This window comes from Cricetulus griseus, chromosome 8, assembly GCF_003668045.3.
Source record: "Cricetulus griseus strain 17A/GY chromosome 8, alternate assembly CriGri-PICRH-1.0, whole genome shotgun sequence".
Taxonomy (NCBI): Eukaryota; Metazoa; Chordata; class Mammalia; order Rodentia; family Cricetidae; genus Cricetulus; species Cricetulus griseus.
In genome coordinates this window covers 10,958,819-10,978,674 of record NC_048601.1, presented here as the reverse complement: position 1 = coordinate 10,978,674, position 19,856 = coordinate 10,958,819, and the positions used below count along the sequence as shown (strand labels likewise).

General features: G+C 44.1%; 1 protein-coding gene across 1 annotated transcript in view; it reads right to left on the bottom strand.

Annotated features, from left to right (window-relative positions):
* Slc15a5 (solute carrier family 15 member 5) overlaps positions 1-17,544 on the bottom strand; it is a 96,151-nt gene extending 78,607 nt beyond the window's left edge. Inside the window, exons 1-2 of the mRNA XM_027429932.2 lie at positions 17,211-17,544; positions 11,249-11,471 (exon numbers count right to left, since the gene is read on the bottom strand). Of these exons, the coding sequence (XP_027285733.1) occupies positions 11,249-11,471; positions 17,211-17,544 (557 nt within the window). The remainder of the gene's footprint in view (positions 1-11,248; positions 11,472-17,210) is intronic.
* Between the last annotated feature and the right edge of the window lie 2,312 nt (positions 17,545-19,856).

Here is a 19,856-nt window from a genome sequence, read left to right as displayed (position 1 = left end):
GTGTTTACATTTTGGTTGCGCAAATTGTAATAGAATAATGCCTTTATATGCTTGCTTTGTTCGTAGAAGTTTAAAGGGCTTACATGACTAAATTCCCCCATGATTAACTCAATACCAACTGACTAGGGACTCCAGCGAACTCTGCAGAATCCTCTTTTCGCTATATTGTATGGTGAGGGGAGCTGTGGCCTGCCATCTTTGTGAAAGTCCCAGGTTGTTCCTGCACTCAGGGGAATGTGTCTACGCAGGAGTGAGGGCCATGGTAGTTCCTCCTGACATGTGTACCAGGACTTCCCATGATCACTTTCTTCCTCCCTTCCCTCTCCTCCTCTTCTACCCTCCTTTTCTCTCTGCCTCTCCCTCCTCTACCTCCCCTCCCCAATCTCCACCCACTCCTGGCTCCTCTCTTCAGACGTCCCCCCTCCATGTACGGCTCCTCTATTTCCCCACCTCTTTTCCCTTCCTGCCCCTCCCTTCTTCCTCTCCTCCCTCGCTCCTTCTTCCTCCCGTTCCCTCATCTTTCCTCCTGTGTACTCCCTCTCCTATACACCGCCTGCTTCTGTCTCTGCGTCCCGGCTACTCCTCCCCCTTCCCTCACACACTGCCATCCTGTTCCCTTTATACACACCTGCTGCTTCCTTCTACACCCCATTCCACCACACCCCCTAACACACTTTCTACACCCCCCCTGCCACTTTCTAATAGTTCCTACACTCCCGATCACGTCTGTCAGCGAACCACCCTGGCCGTCCACCTGCTCTCCACTGCCTTCTCTACCTCCCCGCCAACTCCCCTCCACACACGTCACTCTCCCATCATTCCCCCTTACAAAGCACCTTCACCCCTACCCATACCCCATACCCACACTCCTTTGAATGTGTCACCTGCCACTCCCTCCACCTCCTCATCTACTGCCCCTGCATAAGCCCTACACTGAGACTGCTCTGCCATTGACCCAAGGTCCCGCCCCTTCCCCTGCCCTGCCCTCCCGCCCACACTCCGGATACTCTCCACCGCAGGCAACACCTCCCCAAACTACCCCACTCCACACCGCTGTGCTGGTCGCCTGTCATCCACTGTGCTTCAACCCTCTCTATATACAGCCCCTCTGCACACTCCAAATTCTGCCCCCCCCTCTCTCTCCACTCCACACACCATCATCACACTCCCCCCACACCCACTGCGTTGTCTATCCGCCATCTACATACCCCAATATCCCATTTGTCCCATGCAACCAAGCCTCATCAAACCCACATCCACCCCCCATCCACTCTTTTAAATCTCCATCTGTCCTCTGATTCTTCCCATCCATCCTTATCCACCTCAGCTGCGTGTACCCCACGCCTTATCTCCCTTCACCCGCCCTTATCCCTTCCCTGTACACCTCCATGCTTGCCCATCTACCCATATTCCACCCGCCCCACTCATACACTGCCCACCAGCAACCGCTCTCCATCTGTCTCCCATCCACTCCTTCATATACATCATCTACCTACATCCAACCCTATAGTTCCTTCCCATCCTTCCGTATCCATTACCATGTATGTCCACGATCATGCATCTCCATCCATCCCCCACAACTGCTATCTGGCGCCATTTTACCCCCTGATCACTTCTCACCGAGTCTTCACTGGTCTATCCCCGACTACTCCCTGCTATCCTCATCTACACTCTACCAACCGCTCATCCAACCCCCATTGCCATAGCCCTCTTATTCGCTTTTACGCACTCATCTAATCTATTCTCCCATCTGTTCCTCCACCCACCCCCTATTCACCTCCATTCACCCCCATCCACCAGCGTCCCTTCCCGATTCATCCCTATCTGCTACTCACTCATGGTGCCCCGTCAGGACAGTCCTTCTTACCACCAAGTAGGATCCATTAGGTAAACATTTAGTATTTATTCATTCATTTTCTGTTGACAGACATTTTTTCCCAGCTCACAGCTTAAACAAACATTGATGTTCAAGTATTTGTACAGATACGGGCATTCACTTTCTGTAGGTAGAAGTCCAGGAGTGAAATACCCAGGGTTTATGATACATGAATATATAATATTATAAGACGTTGACAAATGGTTTTTGAGACCTTTATATTTTGTGGCATTCTACATTGTGATCAAATGTCCCTCAATGCTCTAAACCATTTACATCATGGTTAACACTGACGATTTGCACCAGTGTCTCACTGTTGTTGGCTTTTGCATTCCCTAAATGCTAATGACATCCAGTTTCTTGTAGGGAGTTTTGAACTCCTATATCTTCTTCTTCTTCTTCTTCTTCTTTTTTTTTTTGATAAAGCTTTCGTGCAAATATGTCTCCCACTTAAAAAGAGAGTGAGTGCTGGGAAGATGGTTTAGCGGTGACATGCTTGCTCTGCAAACATGAGGACCTGAGTTCAGGTCACAGCATCCACATAACAAGCCAGACATAGCAACCCCTGCGGTCCTAGTACTGGAAGTCTAAGACTGGGGGAATCAAGGGATTCGGCTGGTCAGGTGATCTAGCCAATTGATAAATTCCAGGTTCAATAAGAGATCTTGCCTGAAAAGTAATCTGGAGAATGATAAAGACAGCCAACACTGAGTCCTCACTCCCACACATGTATGCATGAGTATGTGCACCTGCACACACACACACACACACACACACACACACACACACACACACTTAAAAGGTTGTTTGTTCCCTTAATATTGAATTTAAAATCTTTATATGTCTGTAAATGAGTTCTTTATCAATTACATAGTTTTACAAATCCTTTTCAGTCCAGGACTTGTCTTTTAATTGTCTTAACAAGGTGTTGATGGCATCCACTTATCAGGTTTATTTTCTTTTAAGATCATACTTTCAGTGTGATTTCTAAGAATTCTTTGCTAAACACAAGCTCACAAAACTTTCCCCCCACTTTTTCTTTTGGAAAGAAATCTGAGACATGGAGAATTGAGGTGACTCATCCGGTTTGATCTACCTTTGCTGCAGACTCAGGAGCCAAAGCCATTTGTCACTGTGCAGCCTCCAAGCAGGGACTTAGGCTCTGTGATCTTTCTGTGCCTCTTTCCTCTGCAGTTACCAGTTTTATGACACCATTATTTCCTTATTCATCCGGGCTTTGACATTTGATCAACGTGTTTCATCTGTCATTAACTATAAATATTGTCCTTCTTCTTTGAGGTGGCGGTCAGAAGACATGAATTGGAGCTAAACTCTTACAATCACTCACACCCTACCTGACCTCTCACGCTCTGGAATTCAGTGTAATTTTTAAAATAGAGATTATACCTTCTAGACGAAGATTATTTTAAAGAGTTGAGTGAAAAATGGATGTTAGCTGCATGGTGCTAGGGAAATGTCTCTGTTGCATTTTCCCTCCAATCCTGACTTACAGAACAAGAACTGTGACATGAAACCAAGACAAAGGGGTATGACGTTTGGAGATGAAGCCCACACTTTCGGTACAGATCGTGTAGGGCTTGGCTGGCCATGGTGACAGGATGGGGTTTTATTCTCGGATAACTGGAGTGTGGGGGGAGGTGCTTTGGAAGGAAAGAGAATGTGGGACTGATCAAATCTGACTTTAAGAGGAAAGGAATCAAGTGATCATAGTATCTCTGTGATTATAGATAGAGCATGGCATGGAGTCATAATTGTGATGGTCTGGGTCACGGTGAGAGAGTTGGCCAGGGGTGCCGCAGGAAAGGGCTAAAGTGGCAGCTGTGTGAAAATGCGTAGAAAGGGGAGTGCCACTGGATGGCACTGACTCTGAAACATACTCATTTTCATCTCCGTGACTTTCTATCTCCATTGACTTGTATCTTGCTTTCAAAGTTCACATCAGGTTTCTTCTTCACCACTATGAAATATTCTCTCATTCTCATGCCTGAACTTTTAAAGGGAACTGTGACTTCACCTTTGTCACTTTCTCTTTTCACCAACATTATCTTATTCTGCATCTCTACTTCTCTATCTGCTTGGACCTAGCACAGAAGAAGAGCCACAATGAATGGAGGATGCACGACAAATTAATTAAGGATGTGACATACTATAAGAAAAACAGCGGCCATTAAAGACTCCTAAATTTGTTTGTCACAATATAGGTGGGGTACCCAGTTAGAATTTTCAAGGACAACCAGGTAGAGTTCTGAGGCTCAGCCTGGCGTTAACCTTTCATGCTGTGGCAAACTGTCCCTTTTAACTGTAGATGTTCCCTTGAACCTTGGCTGTAGCAACTGAGAGGTGGGAACCAAAAGCAATGCTTTGCTACGTTCACTCTTCAGAATTCCATACCCTCTCCGAATGGTAAGCAAGCACTATTGAAAAAATACAAGAAGACTCTGTGACTCTTCAGTGTACCACAAGGTGATCCACACCGAATGGCTCCCAAGGGGGTCAAGGAAAATAAAAATTACTCCAAGATTTAAATCTTAGGGAAGCTAGCTGGAACTCTAAAGAATTGCAGCATCAAATTATCTGTGTAGAAGAGGTGATCTCACATAAAGAATTAAATGTAGTTTAACCAAAGTCATCCCACCCATTTGACTGTGTAATTTTCTGAAAGAGTTACTCAGCACAGACACACTCTTCATCCGTCTTTACAGTTCTGTGCACAGGACAAGCCACAGATAATTAAGGGTGAAATTATGTATGTATTATCTGCAAAAAAGTAAATAAATAAAAGGAAAGCCCAGTCTTCGAGCTTACCATTAAGGCTCCTTTCATCTCAGAGTTCACCAGTAAATTGAATGTATAAAACACCTCTCACATAGAAAGTCAGAGAGCAAAGCACTAAAGCAAAACAAATACCAGTGATTAAGGAAAACTGAAAGCAGCAGGGGCACAATTTAGTCTGAGTTTAAATGTGGGCATGAAACTGCAAACAACTGGAACCGTGAAGGCGATTTTAAAAAATTGTATGATCCCCGGGATTTCTCGTCACAAATCTCAGCCATCATTTTGGCGTTGTTTTAAACACTTGCTTAATTTACTTAGTGATAACTTGAAAGTAACATCATTACTTTGTTTTTTCTTAGATGGCCAGATTTATTTTAAGTGTTTCTTAACAGAAAAAACTAGAGGAGCTCTTGACTAACCTGAGAAGGTATGCAGGAGGGGAGGCAAATTTTCTGGAAGTTTCCGGTTCTCCTAATGTGAGTGGACAACTTAGGGACCCAAAAAAGAATATTTTGTTTTGCCCTGAAAGATGCAAAGATCTTTAGCAGATCTGTAACTGTTGACTAGAACAGAGACATTTTATAAGTGTCACTGAAACACAGCCAGGCGTTGGTGGCACACACCTTTAATCCCAGCACTCGGGAGGCAGAGGCAGGCAGATCTCTGTGAATTTGAGGCCAGCCTGGTCTCCAAAGCGAGTGCCAGGATAGGCTTCAAAGCTACACAGAGAAACCTGTCTCGAAAAACAAAAACAAAAAAACAAAACAAAACAAAAAAAGAATCACTGAAACACATGAACACTAATTTCTGATTTCATGGTGGTTGGTGCTACCATTCTCCTAGCATAACTGTGAGTCTATCGAAATATTTGAAATAATATTCTGGCAAGGGTATGTGTATTTGGAGAGGCAAGAAGCAAGCAAAAGTGTTATAGTTCTTCTTTTTTTTTTCCTGAAATTGTTTTTCCAAGCCAAGATGCTGACAAATGATCATTAATCTTGATAGTGGACATCAGGGGTCAAGTAGAACTTGTAGTTTTAATTGACCAACACTGGCTTCCCTTCTTTCCCCAGATCTCTGATGCTTTTTTTTTTTTTTAACTCTACTCCTCCACCTCTTTCTACTTTCTTTTCCCAATACTGAGCACTCCTTTCAGGAATTTCTAATGCATGATGTTTGGGGTCAGATTTGAGAATTATTGTTTTTAAGGGGTAGTAGGAGCTTAAAGCAAGGTGTAGCCCAGAATCAACTCACACTTGCTATATAGCCAAGGCAGTTCTTGAACTCCTGACCCTTCTGCCTCTTTCTTCTGCAGTACATATTATATGTAAATGTATATATATTTAATTCTTTTGTAAATCATCATTTTCCCTGCCATAAAATAAATGTAAATAGTTCCCCCAAACTAACATGATTTTTGTTTATTTACTTATTTATTTGAGACAAGATCTCTATATGCCCAGGCTGGCCTCAAACTTGTCATGGAACTGAGGTATGCCTTGGATTCCTGGACATTTACTTCACAAGGAACCCACCTGCTTTTGTGGAATATTAAAATCTAGTAACACTGTTTGAGAGCAGTGGTTTTCAACTCTAAGTCTCTCAACTTGAAAATGCAGTAAACAATTTCCCTTCCCTGTGTCCTGTGTCAAACTGATGTAAACCAGACTGCTGGCCTGCAGGAATTGGTATGTTTTTAAAGGATGCTGTGGTAGCTTTAGTGTGCACCTAGAGTTGAGACTCATTGCTCTCTGAGTTCTGGAAAAATTGGTGCAGCAATCAGTTTTTAACTCCAGTGCTTCCATAAAACAAAGATTCTGCATTTGAGTAATTATTTGTCTTAGTTAGAGTTTCCATTGCTATGACACCATCACCAGGGCAACTCTTATAAATGAAAACATTTAATCGTGATGGCTTTCTTAACAGCGCGTAGGTTTAGTCCATTATTATCATGGCATAAAGCAAGGTAGCCTGTAGGCAGATGTGGTGCTGGAGCAGGAGCTGTGAGCCCTACATCTTCCCATGCAAATAACAGGATGTGGTCTATCTCACGGGAAGTAGCTTGAGCATAGGAGACTTCAAAGCCCACCCCCACAGTAACAACCCACTTCCTCTAAAACAGCCACAGCTACTCCAACAAAGGCACATATCCTAATAGTACTAGTCTTTTGCGGGGGGGGGGGTGCATTTTCTTTCAAGCCACCACAATATTCAACACAAAGAGTCTTTGTATGGGACAGACGTAGTGTAGGGTCAATTTAGTTACACACATCTGAAATGCGGGGGATGGAATAAATTCATCGTCTACCCCTTTCAAGAACCCAGTCAATATTTTACTTGGGACTTCGATTCTCCCTAATGCAACACACTGTGAAATAGAGATAGAATGTAAATTATCAGGTAAAGTAACTAGAAAAAAAAATGCGAAGAGCGATTTGAAGCTGACGGTGGTAGGTTTTAAAATCACGGGCATGAACAGATTTAATTTTCCACCATCCTTTGGCTTCCAGGAAAGAACCTGCTCAGGTGTGCTGGCTTACATTAGCTCCACTGTGGTGACTCGTAACTGCATGGCTAAGAACCTGGAAATCCCAGAAAGAGCTGGGTTCTGATCTGGGTACGCACACCGGGCTGTTGGCAGAGAGCTCCTTTTCAGAGAGCTGTAACTTCATGCTTCCCGAGAGGTAACTCGGTAACAGAGACTCGGTTCCAGATGGCACCGTTGGCTACCAGGGGCTTTCTCCCCTACCTATGGCGGCCTTACTCAGAACAGAGGTTTTCAATTCCTAAAACTTCCAGCCTACACAGCTTAACAGGATCGCGGGGGAGCTTCGGGTGGGATAGACGCAAGGACACGTCTCCCTAAAGGTCTCACAACTATGAGCGCCTGACATTTGTACCGGTATCAGGACTTAACACAGACATCAGTGAGATTTAAGTTGTGTGTTTTCATTTGAAAGGTGTTGCTGAAATCAATTACATTTTCCATGCTTGCAACTTTGAGGATTTTATTTTTCTTTTGTGGCACTGGTAATTGAACCTGGGGGTCTCATGAACGCGAGGCAACCATTCTACCACTGAACTATAACCTCAGCCCATTAGGGGATTTTTGGACTTTGAGAAAATAATTGAGTTAACGGACAGCCATTTAAAGATGGCTGCCTATTAAGTGGGTTGTTCTCTTTTCGAGCAATGAAGATTTTTAGCTATGACTTGCTCATTGTTCAATAATAATAATACTCTCTAGAATTCAAACACCAGTGGTACGCACATAAGCAGCAATAAATACATCCCTCTGAGGTATCCCACACTGTGCCTGGGAAAACCAGCTTTCTGCAAGCTACCAACCTGGCTGGAGGGAGGGCATAGCCCTCCCAAGTGACCAATACAAAATATTGCCAGCTAGTTGCCCACCTGCCAGTGAAGTCTCTGTCGGTCTTGCCAGCAACCCATTTAGAATGTTCTAGAACTGGTATTTCATTCATGCCATTTATTTCTACTAACTTTAGTAAGTAGATGGTGATAAAATTTGTTCTGTAGTTTAGTATTTAAACCAAGAAAGCAAACAAACCAAAAGAGAGAAAGACTGTGGTTCTTGATCTAGTTTTCTAGACAGTTGTATCTTTAGGCTTCAAAGACACCGAATGATCATTTTCATTAGAGATTTTAATGAAATAATAAAAAGTATTTGCTACATGTGTTCTTCCTGAATTTGGCCTGGCTCCTCCCAGCTCCTCAGATTTATTGTGTGCTGTTCCCTAGCCTCCCACTCAACCCCCTAAAGCACAAACCCACGGGGAGTCCTCCCTGTTTCCCAAAGGAAGTAGTTCAGTCACATAATGTCCCTTTGTAATCAACCCTGAGAAATGTCACTTTGATTAAACACAACTCTGAATGACTAAAACCACAGTACAGTAAAGTCTCTGCAGCTATCTTTCAGAACAACTGATCGCTCTCCTGTCGCAATCCTCCAGAGTCTTATTTAATCAAAATGATGTTGCTAATTAAGGATTGAAACCTCCAAAGAGAACGAAAAAGAAGGATCTCCTTGTGCTCTGGGCAGAGTTTGGTAAGAGGAAGTGAACACCCCTTCTCCCTTTGACAGACCCCATCCTTCCCTTACATTAGGGTTAATCCAACATAGGCTTGAGTGTTTTGTAATGTTTAATATGAGGACGGGAGGGGGAGAAGAATGAGGAAGAGAAGAAAATCGCTTGTATAGCTGCATACACATAGATAACATTGACTCGAAAGGTTTTTCATTTAATGCAGTTTTTAAAATTTCAAATGGGTGTGAGTGCTTGGCCTCCACATGTGTATGCAAAGCTGCTGGCTGCCTGGTTTCTCCCTAGCTCAGAAGGGGGTCAGACGCTCTGGAACTGGAGTTGTGGCTTTAACCACATGCGGGTACTGGTAACAACCAAGCTTGAGTCCTCAGCCAGAGCAGCAGGTACTTCTAACTACTGAACCGTGTCTCCAGCCCTCATTCAATGTTTGTAAGATTGAATTTTTTCAACATTTTTGTCTGGTGCTGTCTTCCTTGATTTACCCAGAGATAACAGTGATGGAGAGATGGCTATTCTAGACAATGCTGGGAACCCATTTTACACACACACACACACACACACACACACACACACACACACACACACCAAAAGAACAAACCAAACCAAACTAAACCAAACCAAACAAAACCAAACAAGAAGCAAAAATAAGGCAACAACGAAAACAAGAACACCCAACACAGAGTGAAAGTAGTGTCTCTCTGCTAGCTTTCAGCTGTTGTGACAAATATGTAGGCAACAATCAAAAGGAGCAAAGTGTGATGTCATAGCTCTCGAGATTTCAGTGAGCCCTTGGTGTCCTGTCCAACTGCTAGGGAGTCTGTGACAATGCAGTACCTTGTGGCTGTGGCTGGAGCCAAATGGTCAAACAAAGCTTCTTACCTGGTTGTGCTCAAGAAGCAAGTAGAACAAGAGGAAAGGGCCAGAATTCCAGTGTCTCCTTCAAAACCCTAACTTGTGTTTTTTCAAGACTCCACTATGCAAAGGTCGTACAACCTCTCCATGGTACCATAAGTCAGGGACTAAACCCTCAATACATGGGCCTTTGGGGAGACATTTTGGATCTAAATAGAACTTTCCAGAAACATTAGCTGATCTATCCTTTAGCTGGAAGGTGTGAAATGGCTGTCATGTAGACTTTTATGGTGGCTCACAGCTGTTTGATACCCACTAATGAGCAGAGAGCACCCAAAAGAAATTCCACACTAAACTGCCAACAGTGACTCTTCATTAACTTCCAGATCTCATTTATTTTCTTGAATTTTATTCTACAATACGTAAAGTGGTTCCTTTAAAAACATATAGGGCCTGGAGCTATGGCTCAACAGGTGAAGGCTGTACTATGTAATCATGAGGACCCAGGTTCGGTTCCCAGCACCTATACAAAAAGCCAGGCATGGCAATGCACACTTGTAATCCCAGATCTAAGGATGTGGAGAGAGATGGGGTCCCTGGACCTTACTGGCCATCCAACTTAGCCTAATTGGAAAGCTCCAGGGGGCCAATAGGGGACCCTTTCTCAAAAAAACTTGATAGCTCCTGAGGAATGACACCAAGGGTGAACCTCTGGCCATTGTAGGAGCCCATGTGCATGTACACACGTGCGCACACACATACGTGCTTGCAATACCCTCATATTCCCCAGGCTAGGCAGAAAAGCATCATAAAACCTTAACTCCTGCAGGTGTTGGGATGATGTTGGTGAGAAGCATTGATACGGGCAGAACTGTATACAACACGTTCTGAAATACTCTTTTTTCGTTATCATCTCCTCTTTACACTGACCTGTGGACTTACCAGACTTTCCAGTCTCCTCTGCTACAAGTCAACATAACGACTCCAGCTATCCTTCCCTTTTTGAGTATCTGCAGCTGTGCACCAAGTTCTTGGTTGTAGCAGTTATGCCTGAGAAAATACTAGTGCTGTCTTCAGACACGAACATACTAGAGAGAAGTGACTTGGTCATGGGCAGTCACTTGTGGTAAGTAGAAGTAAGAGGTCCACCTGGCCTGTTTGGCTCTGAGGCCACATTTTATTCATCGTGACAAACAACTATATGCCTTATCACTTGGAGGATAAATTAATCATTTTCTTTAGAAGTTGCTGGCTCTGACTTACATGTGCCCATTATTGTTTTTTTTTTAAGATTTATTGTTTATTTTTGTGTGTGTGCATGTGTCTGCATGCCTATATGTGCACATGCAAGTGTGTGTCTGCAGAGGCCGGAAAAGGATACTGGATTCCCTGGGACTGGAGCTACAGACATCTGTGAACCATTTGACTTTGGTGCTGGGTTCCAAACTGCAGTCCTCTGGAAATGCAGCAAGTGTTCTAAACTGAGTTCTGTGTCCAACCTTGAGCATGATAATTGCCTGAATCATTGTCATGGATGTCACCACACACACTTTCACTTAACCTAGCTCAACTAATGAGTAAGGCCATACAGTGGGAAAACCCCAACAAGGAAAGAACACTATATTTATGTTCTTTTCTCCTAACCAGTGCCACTTACCAGTTAAAAAAAGACTTTGGCTTCTTTGATTCCTCCTCTTGAAGGCCATAAGCATCCAGAGGACAAACGACAGCTCTTATTCCTCCCGTCCCCAGGCAGAGGGTCAGCAGTGCTGTGTGAAACAGGCCAGCCCTCTCCTCCATGGCCACGTTGTTAACCACAGGGTAAGAGCCTCCATAGAAATCTTCCAAGGGAAAAGCAAGCACGGATAACAAAGCAGTGCCTGTTGACAGAGAGAGCAGGAGGATACGAATAGCACAGACCTGCAAGACTCGCCGGAGCACATCCTAAATAAACGTTTTCCAGTGCAAGGCTCGTGGTTGTATGGGCGTCTTACTAGCATACTTATGTTGATCAATGCAATTTCAGGGATGGCTTGGATTTTCTAAGTGTGAAAGTTCTGTGGCTGGAGAGACGGCTCAGTGGTTAAGAGCATGTGCTGCTCTTGCTGAGGACCGAGTGGAATTGGGTGTCAGATACCTCTTCTGTCCTTGGCAGGCTGCACTTCCGTGCACAAACCCAGTTCCCCACACACATAATTGAAAATGAGATAACAAACTCATAACATTGTCATTCATTTATAGTTGACTTACGTATAAAGAAATTACATAAAAAAGAAAATTCTCTTTATTGCCTGTTTTAACTGATCCTGGCATTCTGAGAGAGGTGAGACACCAGGGTTGGGGAAAAGGAGTGTGCCCTGAATCACAGAGACCAGTCAGGAGGAGACTGGGTATGGAGTGACAAGGGAAGCGTGAGCATCTTTTCCACTGTTACCTTGTGGGCCCTCACTTGATGATTCCACTCATCAAAGGGAAGTTACTGTGCAGCCCCATCGCTGGCTAACTTGCCCATTCCTTGTCAAGCGTTTTCATGTGCTATGTTTACTCTTGAAACTGACATTGAGATGTCAGTTGGTCGAGTTCCCTTCCTGTTCTGTCCACTTATCTTTCCCTTCTTCCCTCCTTCTTTCCCTTCCTCCCTCCCTCTCTCCCTCCTTCCCTCAATCCATCCTTCTTTCCCGTGGTACTAGGACTGGAACCCAAAGTCTCACACACATTAGGCATTCACTCTGTCACTAAGCTACACCCCCCCCCAGCGCTATTAATGTTATTTTGTCCATTTAATTACTTCTGTCCAACTACTTTGACATTACCTTTTCTTGGTACAAATTTTTATAAAATAGTTCTGGGCAGTTAGTTCCTCAATTAGATCTCAAGTTCCACAGACATATAAATTGGGAACAGCATTTAACATCTTTTCTATGTGACTTTACCATGTGGAGAACACATGCATTTGATTGTCATTCATCCGTGGGCTAATTGACCTTGAGAGTAGACCCTGAAAGTTGTTGAGTTTGAAGTGTTTTCTTTCAAGGTCAGCCAGATATGAAGACACATGTTTCTCTACTACATAATCTTCTTCTCCGTAAGTGTCATGAGAGATATGGCAGTACCAAGGGCTAGCCAACAGCAAGCTCATCTCAGTTGGCCCCTGCAGTGACCATCTATTTAAGGACATTCTCCCTCTAGACCTCATAGTGCCTCTGTGTAAGCCCCGAAAGTGTTTTGTTTCCATCCTCTGAGAAAATGTCACAACACTCTGATTTCATTACATCAAGACTTCATTTTTATCTCTAGCAAAACTGATGTGGCAAAAATACAAATCTGTGATATATTTGATAAGAATTTCTTTCCTTGATGTGTGCCATTGCGTCCTGCATAAGTCATCTGTCTGTATCTGTAAGTGCTGGGAAACATGCTGTCATATCTTATAAGAGTGAGTGGGTACATCAGTAATAGCAGACGTGCAGAGAACAGGTGCATGGCAGAAGCGTAATTGCAGTCATGTAGATTGTGTGCACATATGTGTTCTGGCACATGTGTGTAAATGTATGGGGAAGTCAGGGAGACTTTGAGGGTATTCTATATACCTTAGGATCTACCCACTTTGGTTTTGAAAGTAGAGGTATCTCAGTGACCTGGTGCTTGTCAAGTTGGCTAGTGGTGTGTAGTGGTTTCGTCTGAATTTGAAACATTATTTCTAGAAGAGAGAGGGTAGATCAGGAGACCCAGGAGATGAACTAAATTCACCAAGACCCTCCCCAGAGTCATAGAGGCAGCAAACAAGTGCTGGGGGTGGAATGCAGACTGAGATGCAGAGAGGATAGTGCCTGACCCTGGAGCTGTCTGAAAATCATGTACAGAGTTCTAGGGACGTGCATTTCATGTCATCACACAGGCTGGAGTGGGCTTTGTGCTGGTGGGACCCCTGCTCTTGAGTCATCCCTGCCCTTATAAATTATCTCTCATCCATAATCCCATCAGTAACCCCAAATACAAACTCACTGGCTCACCAAATTGAATTTTGATGCAATTATTACTTTGGTTGTCATAAGTTCCATATTTGAGGTGAATAGGTGTGTGTGTGTGTGTGTGTGTGTGTGTGTGTGTGTGTGTGTGTGCTTCCATGTTAGCAGGCAGCATGTCTCCATCTCCCAGTGTTGAAATAAAATTGGGTACCATCACATCATGTGTTTGGATGTTGGCTCTGAGATGAATTCATGTCTTTGTGCTTGCATGACAAGCACTTAGCAACCAAACCACCCATCTCCCCAGCCCATGCAGTTTTCTATACTTGATAACAGTGAGGCTAAACACAGAGGGGACAACAATAAACATGGGGCTTGACAAAATGGCAGGAGAACTCTTTCAGACAGAGAGGAAAATGAATGGATGGGGGGGAAGTAGGCATGTAGCCAGGATTTCAATGTCATTGGAGTTCGTCTTAGACTATTCCAGGGTATTAAATTTCATATAAATTATAAAAGTCTGATAAGCTAAATTCGTAGTTTATTTTTTAGGTAATAGAAGCAGTATGAGACAATATGAATTCATTCTTTTTCAGAAAGTCACATTGGTAAAACAGTATGTGGGCTGGAACTGGACAGATGACTGGCAGCCCCATTGGTAGGCCATGGTCAAGGAGAAAGCTGCATTTTTAATCGAAATTGATATTAATTCAGACAGAGGTCATACTTTGGTTAGAATCTCTAATATTTAGTAACAGGTTGCAATGTCCTGGCAGTTTCGAGAGGAAAATCTGGGTTATAACTTGGAGAAGAAAACAAAGCCAAGCTTAGCGCCACAGGCTTACAATCTATCTCCCTGGGAGGCTAAAGTAGTTTCAAGGCCCAAAACTACACAGTGTTTTCTAAGACCTTTTGGGCAAGCTAGAGAGACCCTGCCTCAAAATAAGAAGGTTAAAAGGGATGGTGATGTGGCTCAGTGGTGGAGAGCTTGCCCAGTGTGTGTGAACCCTGGCTTCCATACCCAGTATGTGGGTGGGGGGGTCAGGGGTGGGGAGAGAGGGAGGGGAGAGGGAAAGAGAGGGGGAGGAAAAGAGAGGGAGGGAGGGGGAGAGGGGGGTAGAGGGAGGGAGGAGAGAGGAGGGAGGGAGAGAGAAAGAGAGAGCCAGAGAGAGGCACAGACACACATGCAGAGAGACACAGAAGAAAACCAACCAAAGGACAACAAGAGCACATAGGAAGTTCATGTAGTTCTTTTTGCTTGGAAAAATTCCAAAGTTAAGATCTCCCACTTGTGTCGTAGTGTGATGACTTACACAGGAGTTCAGACCGATGGAAATAACAGCACTAAACAAGAAAGTGACTGAACACTGTGGTGTGGCAGTCAAGGAGAATTCCTCTTTCCCACCTTGGCTTAGCTAGTCCCCTGTCAGAAAGCGATCCCTGATACACAACAGCAGGGTTGCACTGTCCGCTCATCCAGCCCTACTCTCCTCACAGGTGTTGCCACGGACAGGGAACCTCTTCACCTGGAGATTTTTCTCTTTCTTCCCTTGAAAGTCCAGGCCAGAAGAAATCCATTGTTTTTCCCTTTGCTTGCTTCTCAGACCCCAGAACAACACATTGCCACAGACTAGGTTGAAAGAAACATTTTGTTTTTCTGAAATTTGAAGGAATACCTGTCACCCAGATCAGTCTCTATGTCACAGAATTTGAGTAGTGATGGTCACAAATCAGAGTCACGCGCTCATCAATTTCTTGACCGGCCATTTCCTCCTGCTTGAAATCCAGGGCTTTGGGCACCCACTGTCTACCATGCTTCTTCACAGGCACCAGCCAGCAAGCACTTCTGCTGCCCTACGTGCTATGCGTCAGCAGCACACGACCCGCCAGGCTCTTGAACTCAGAACCTGAGAGGTTGTCTCAGGCCCTTCATCACATAGATGCCTTTCTGGGAATGACCGACCGCCAGGGTATCATGTCTCATGCTTCTCTCTTGCCTAAACTACCACGCTGAGACTGCCAGGCTCTCCACTCAATTAGCCTCATGTGTGTGGCTGTGTGTGCTGTTGGCTGAAGTAAACCATTTAACAGCTCTTGTTTCCATCTCTCCTCTTCCTGCTTTTCCAGGAAGAAGGGCTGAATGATCCAATGTAAGGTTGTGAGCCAGGGCCAGGGAGATAGGTCAGTGGGTAAAAGTGCTAGCCACCAACCCCGAAGTTCCGGACCCATGTAAAATGCTGGATGTGGTGACACACGTCTTTAATCCCTGCGCTCCTGTGTTAAGCTAGGAGGTGGGACAGCTAGGTTAAGCTGTGGCTGGAAGCTCACAGGCCAGCTACTCTGGCCTACATGTCTCTCCAGTAGAAACAAGGGAGACTCTGCCACAAACAGGATGCAAAGTAGAAACCTACCCCTCAACGTTGTCCTCTGACCAACACACACACACACACACACACACACACACACACACACACACACACACACACACACACACACACACACACACACACACAACACACACACACACACATACACACACACACACTCACACACACACACACACACACACACAACACACACACAGACACACATACACACACACACACACACACACACACACACACACGCAGACACACACAGACACACATACACATGCAGACACACACACACACACATATGCAGACACACACACAGACACACATACACATGCAGACACACACACAGACACACACACACACACATGCAGACACACACACACACACACATGCAGACACACACACAGACACACATACACATGCACACACACACACACACACAGACACAAACACAGGCTTGCACACACACAGGCGCGCGAGCGCGCGCGCGCACACACACACACACACTCAGGCACACACACAGACACACACACATGCAGACACACACAGACACACACACAAACACACACACACATGCAGACACACACACAGACACATATACACACACACAGACACACAGACACACACACAGACACACACACACACACACACACACACACACACACACACTATCCACCGCTTGCTCTTTATGCCCCATCAAGCATTCCCAAGCCTCTGGAGTATGTTTATTTTTCTTTATGTAAACAATTATAATGCCCAGTCTGAATTACTTACCTTTAAATCATCTAACCGTAGTTAAATGCATTCAAGTGAAACCTAATTACTATATGATTAATTATAAACCCAAACACTTCTTAGATATTCTACACGAACTTCAATGACCTTTTTTTAGCATATCTCATCTAGTTATGAAGCAAATGAATTTCATGTTTCATAAAGGATCTGTCATAAATTTCAGTTGGAGCACAAAGAGGGAAGCAAGGACGTTCTAAGGTGTGCAGCAGATTGACATGCAAAGGTATAATTAGCCAAATTGTAGTACCCAGAATGCTCTGGGCATTACAAATCCTGGAAAACACAGTATATACACATCTACTTACAGCCTAAATAATATACAGACTTAAATAAGCTGAAACAACAGAGCTCATTTATTATATTTTATGCTAAGAACGGGGTAGGAATAAAATAAGCTAAAAATTCTGACAAGATCTTATTCAGCTGTGTGACAAAAACCAAAAACCAAAAAACCAAAATCCAGTTAGCAGGGGGCACTCACCTAGAAAATGTAGCGCTAAGGACATGTACACCAGTTTGTTCCTTCCAAAGTAGTTATCTGCAAGCCATCCCACAAACGTAGGGGTGAAGACTGATGCCCCAATAAAGCACAGGTTGAGAATGGCTGCCTGGTGGTTGAAATAGCCCAGCTTCACCGTGCAAAATGGGATCATGTTGCAGGCGACTTCAAAGAAAGTCAGCTTCTCGCACAGTTCCACCAGAAGCAAGCAAGCTCCAACCTGGAAACACCGGAGGAGATGTCTCACTGTCTTCTGCTGCCCAGGGCCACCGTGTAAGGCTAGTTCATCAGTGGTGGTAAAGTGTGTCACGGACATGACTGCTTCCCTTGAATGCTACTATGTGAGTTGCTTGGACTTGGTGGCTCCCCGGCCTCCCCCACCCCACCCCAGGCCCATTCCTCTAATGAAAAAAAAATAAGATGGCTTCCTTGAATTTCACAGCTCCATGCTAAAATTTCTTCAGGTTTTTGCACATTAATGCTATTCCTCTTGACAATCTACAAGCCCAAGAAAGGAGACCACAACATTTAAACACTCAAGGCTCAGCATAGCCAAAGCTGATTTGTTTGTTTAATTACTTAGAGACTAAATTAGACGCTTCTTCCAAAATTATATTGAATTATGTGAATCCAGTTGCATACATATGGAAGTTCATCTGCCTCACGCAGATAAAGGTTTAAATATAGAGGCAGGAGGAACACTTTTTCAGGGGAATTTGAGCGCCAGATCAAGAAATAATTTGAGTCTAATAATTTCTGATATTTTAATTAAACAAGCCAGAACAGTGCCAAGAGATAAAGTGCAGAAGGAAATCTGTTTTGAGGAGGCAGGGTACCTTATCACGATTACATTTCTTGTTATTTTTGCTTGGGATTCTGATAAGAAAGTTAATTAGGAAACAAAAGTGCTAGTACATTTAGGTAACGAGCAGAGTTTACAAGGAAGTAATTTAAGCTCTCTAATGAAAGGAGAAAATATGAAATAAACCCCCTTCCTTTAGGTTGACCCCATGCTTGTAGAACAGCCTCTCGGAAGAAATCAGAATCAAAAGGTGCCCTTTGACTCACTGGTGATTAGTCGGCAGTCAGGAGCTCGTCAACGAGCCTACACATGCTTTGGGGAATATTGAATCTCGTAGAAGCCTGACCCTCCAACTGAGTGAACGGAGGGAGGCAAGCATTTCACTTTGGAAAGCAAGAAGTCACCAATTAGACTAACAAAAGCTGTGATGGATGAGAACATCTCACTATTTTGGGTTTAGCTGGGTTTTAGTGACCGGGATGCAGGGAGACAAGTGAAAGGAATTACTGGGTCAACTTGTAAAACTTTAACAAGTGGGACTTATTTTCCATGTTGGAGTACAAAAGCAAAGGTTGATCAAGGCTGTGGACTTTGGTCCTCGTCGTTTGCCCCGTGAGGACAGAGCTTTGATTTGAACCCCAATAATAGTCTCTCTGTATGGTGGATGTTTTGATCTGCCCAGACTCTCTGTCCCTTCTTTGGCTGCCATCTCTATCGTGGGTTGTATCTGGATGTCCCCAAGTGCTCATATGTGTCAACACTCGGCACTTATGGGAGGACTGTAGAGTCTTTAGGAGGTGGCAACTTGCTAGAGCAAGTGGGTCACTGGGGGTGGCCTTTGAGGGGACACCAGGGCTGCTATTTTCTCTTGGCTTCCTCAGTGCAGGTACAGTGTGATCAGTTGTCTTACTGCTTCTGCCATCATGCTTTCCCCGACTGTTGCCAAGTCTTCCTCCCCCTGTTGACCTCTGTCCTCTGGACCCGTAAACCCAAATAAACCGTTTTGCCCTAGGTTTCTTTGTGCCAAGTTATTTTATCACAGTAATGGAAATGAAACTAGTGCTATGTCCTATTTTTTTTTTGTCTTAGAATGATCTAAGAAATGATCATTCATTTCTTAGAATGATCACACAATTTATCCCTTGAACTTGAGCACGCCTGTGAGGTTAAAGTGATGCTCTGTTCTGTGTTCTTATTCCTGGGAAATGGATATACATGCAGACTGCATGGAGCAAGGTCCAACCTGTGTTGGAGAATGACTCCCACCTGTTACAGGAGGTCGCCGTGGACCTGGCCATCAGAGGAGCCCTGTAAAAACAAACAGGAGGTCAGTCTACTCAGCGAAGTAGGTCACTGGTGATACATCTTTGAAGGCTGAATATTGTCCAGGTCCCTTCCTGCTTTTATTTATCTATGCTGCCTGGCCTCCATGACGTGAACTTCTCTGCTTTTCCATACCATTGGTTGGCTCGGTGGCTCGGTGAGTAAAGGTATTTGCCTTGCAGGCCTTGTGGCCTGAGTTCAATTCCTAGAACTGACATATAAGTGGGAGAAAGCAATTGTTTCCCAAAATAGTTGTCCTATGACTTCCACATGTGTACCTTGGTATGAATGACCACACATATGCTTCACACACATGCACACAAACCCCAATAATAATAATAAATAATAATAGTAATAATAATAATATAAATTTTTAAAATTCATGGAGGGAATGACCCAAGAATGGACATATGGTTTTTAGCCATTGTAGTTTCTGTGATTTACAGAAACCACAGAAAGTTAACCTTACCACCAGCCAAGAAGTTTTTGTCCCACATGTGAGG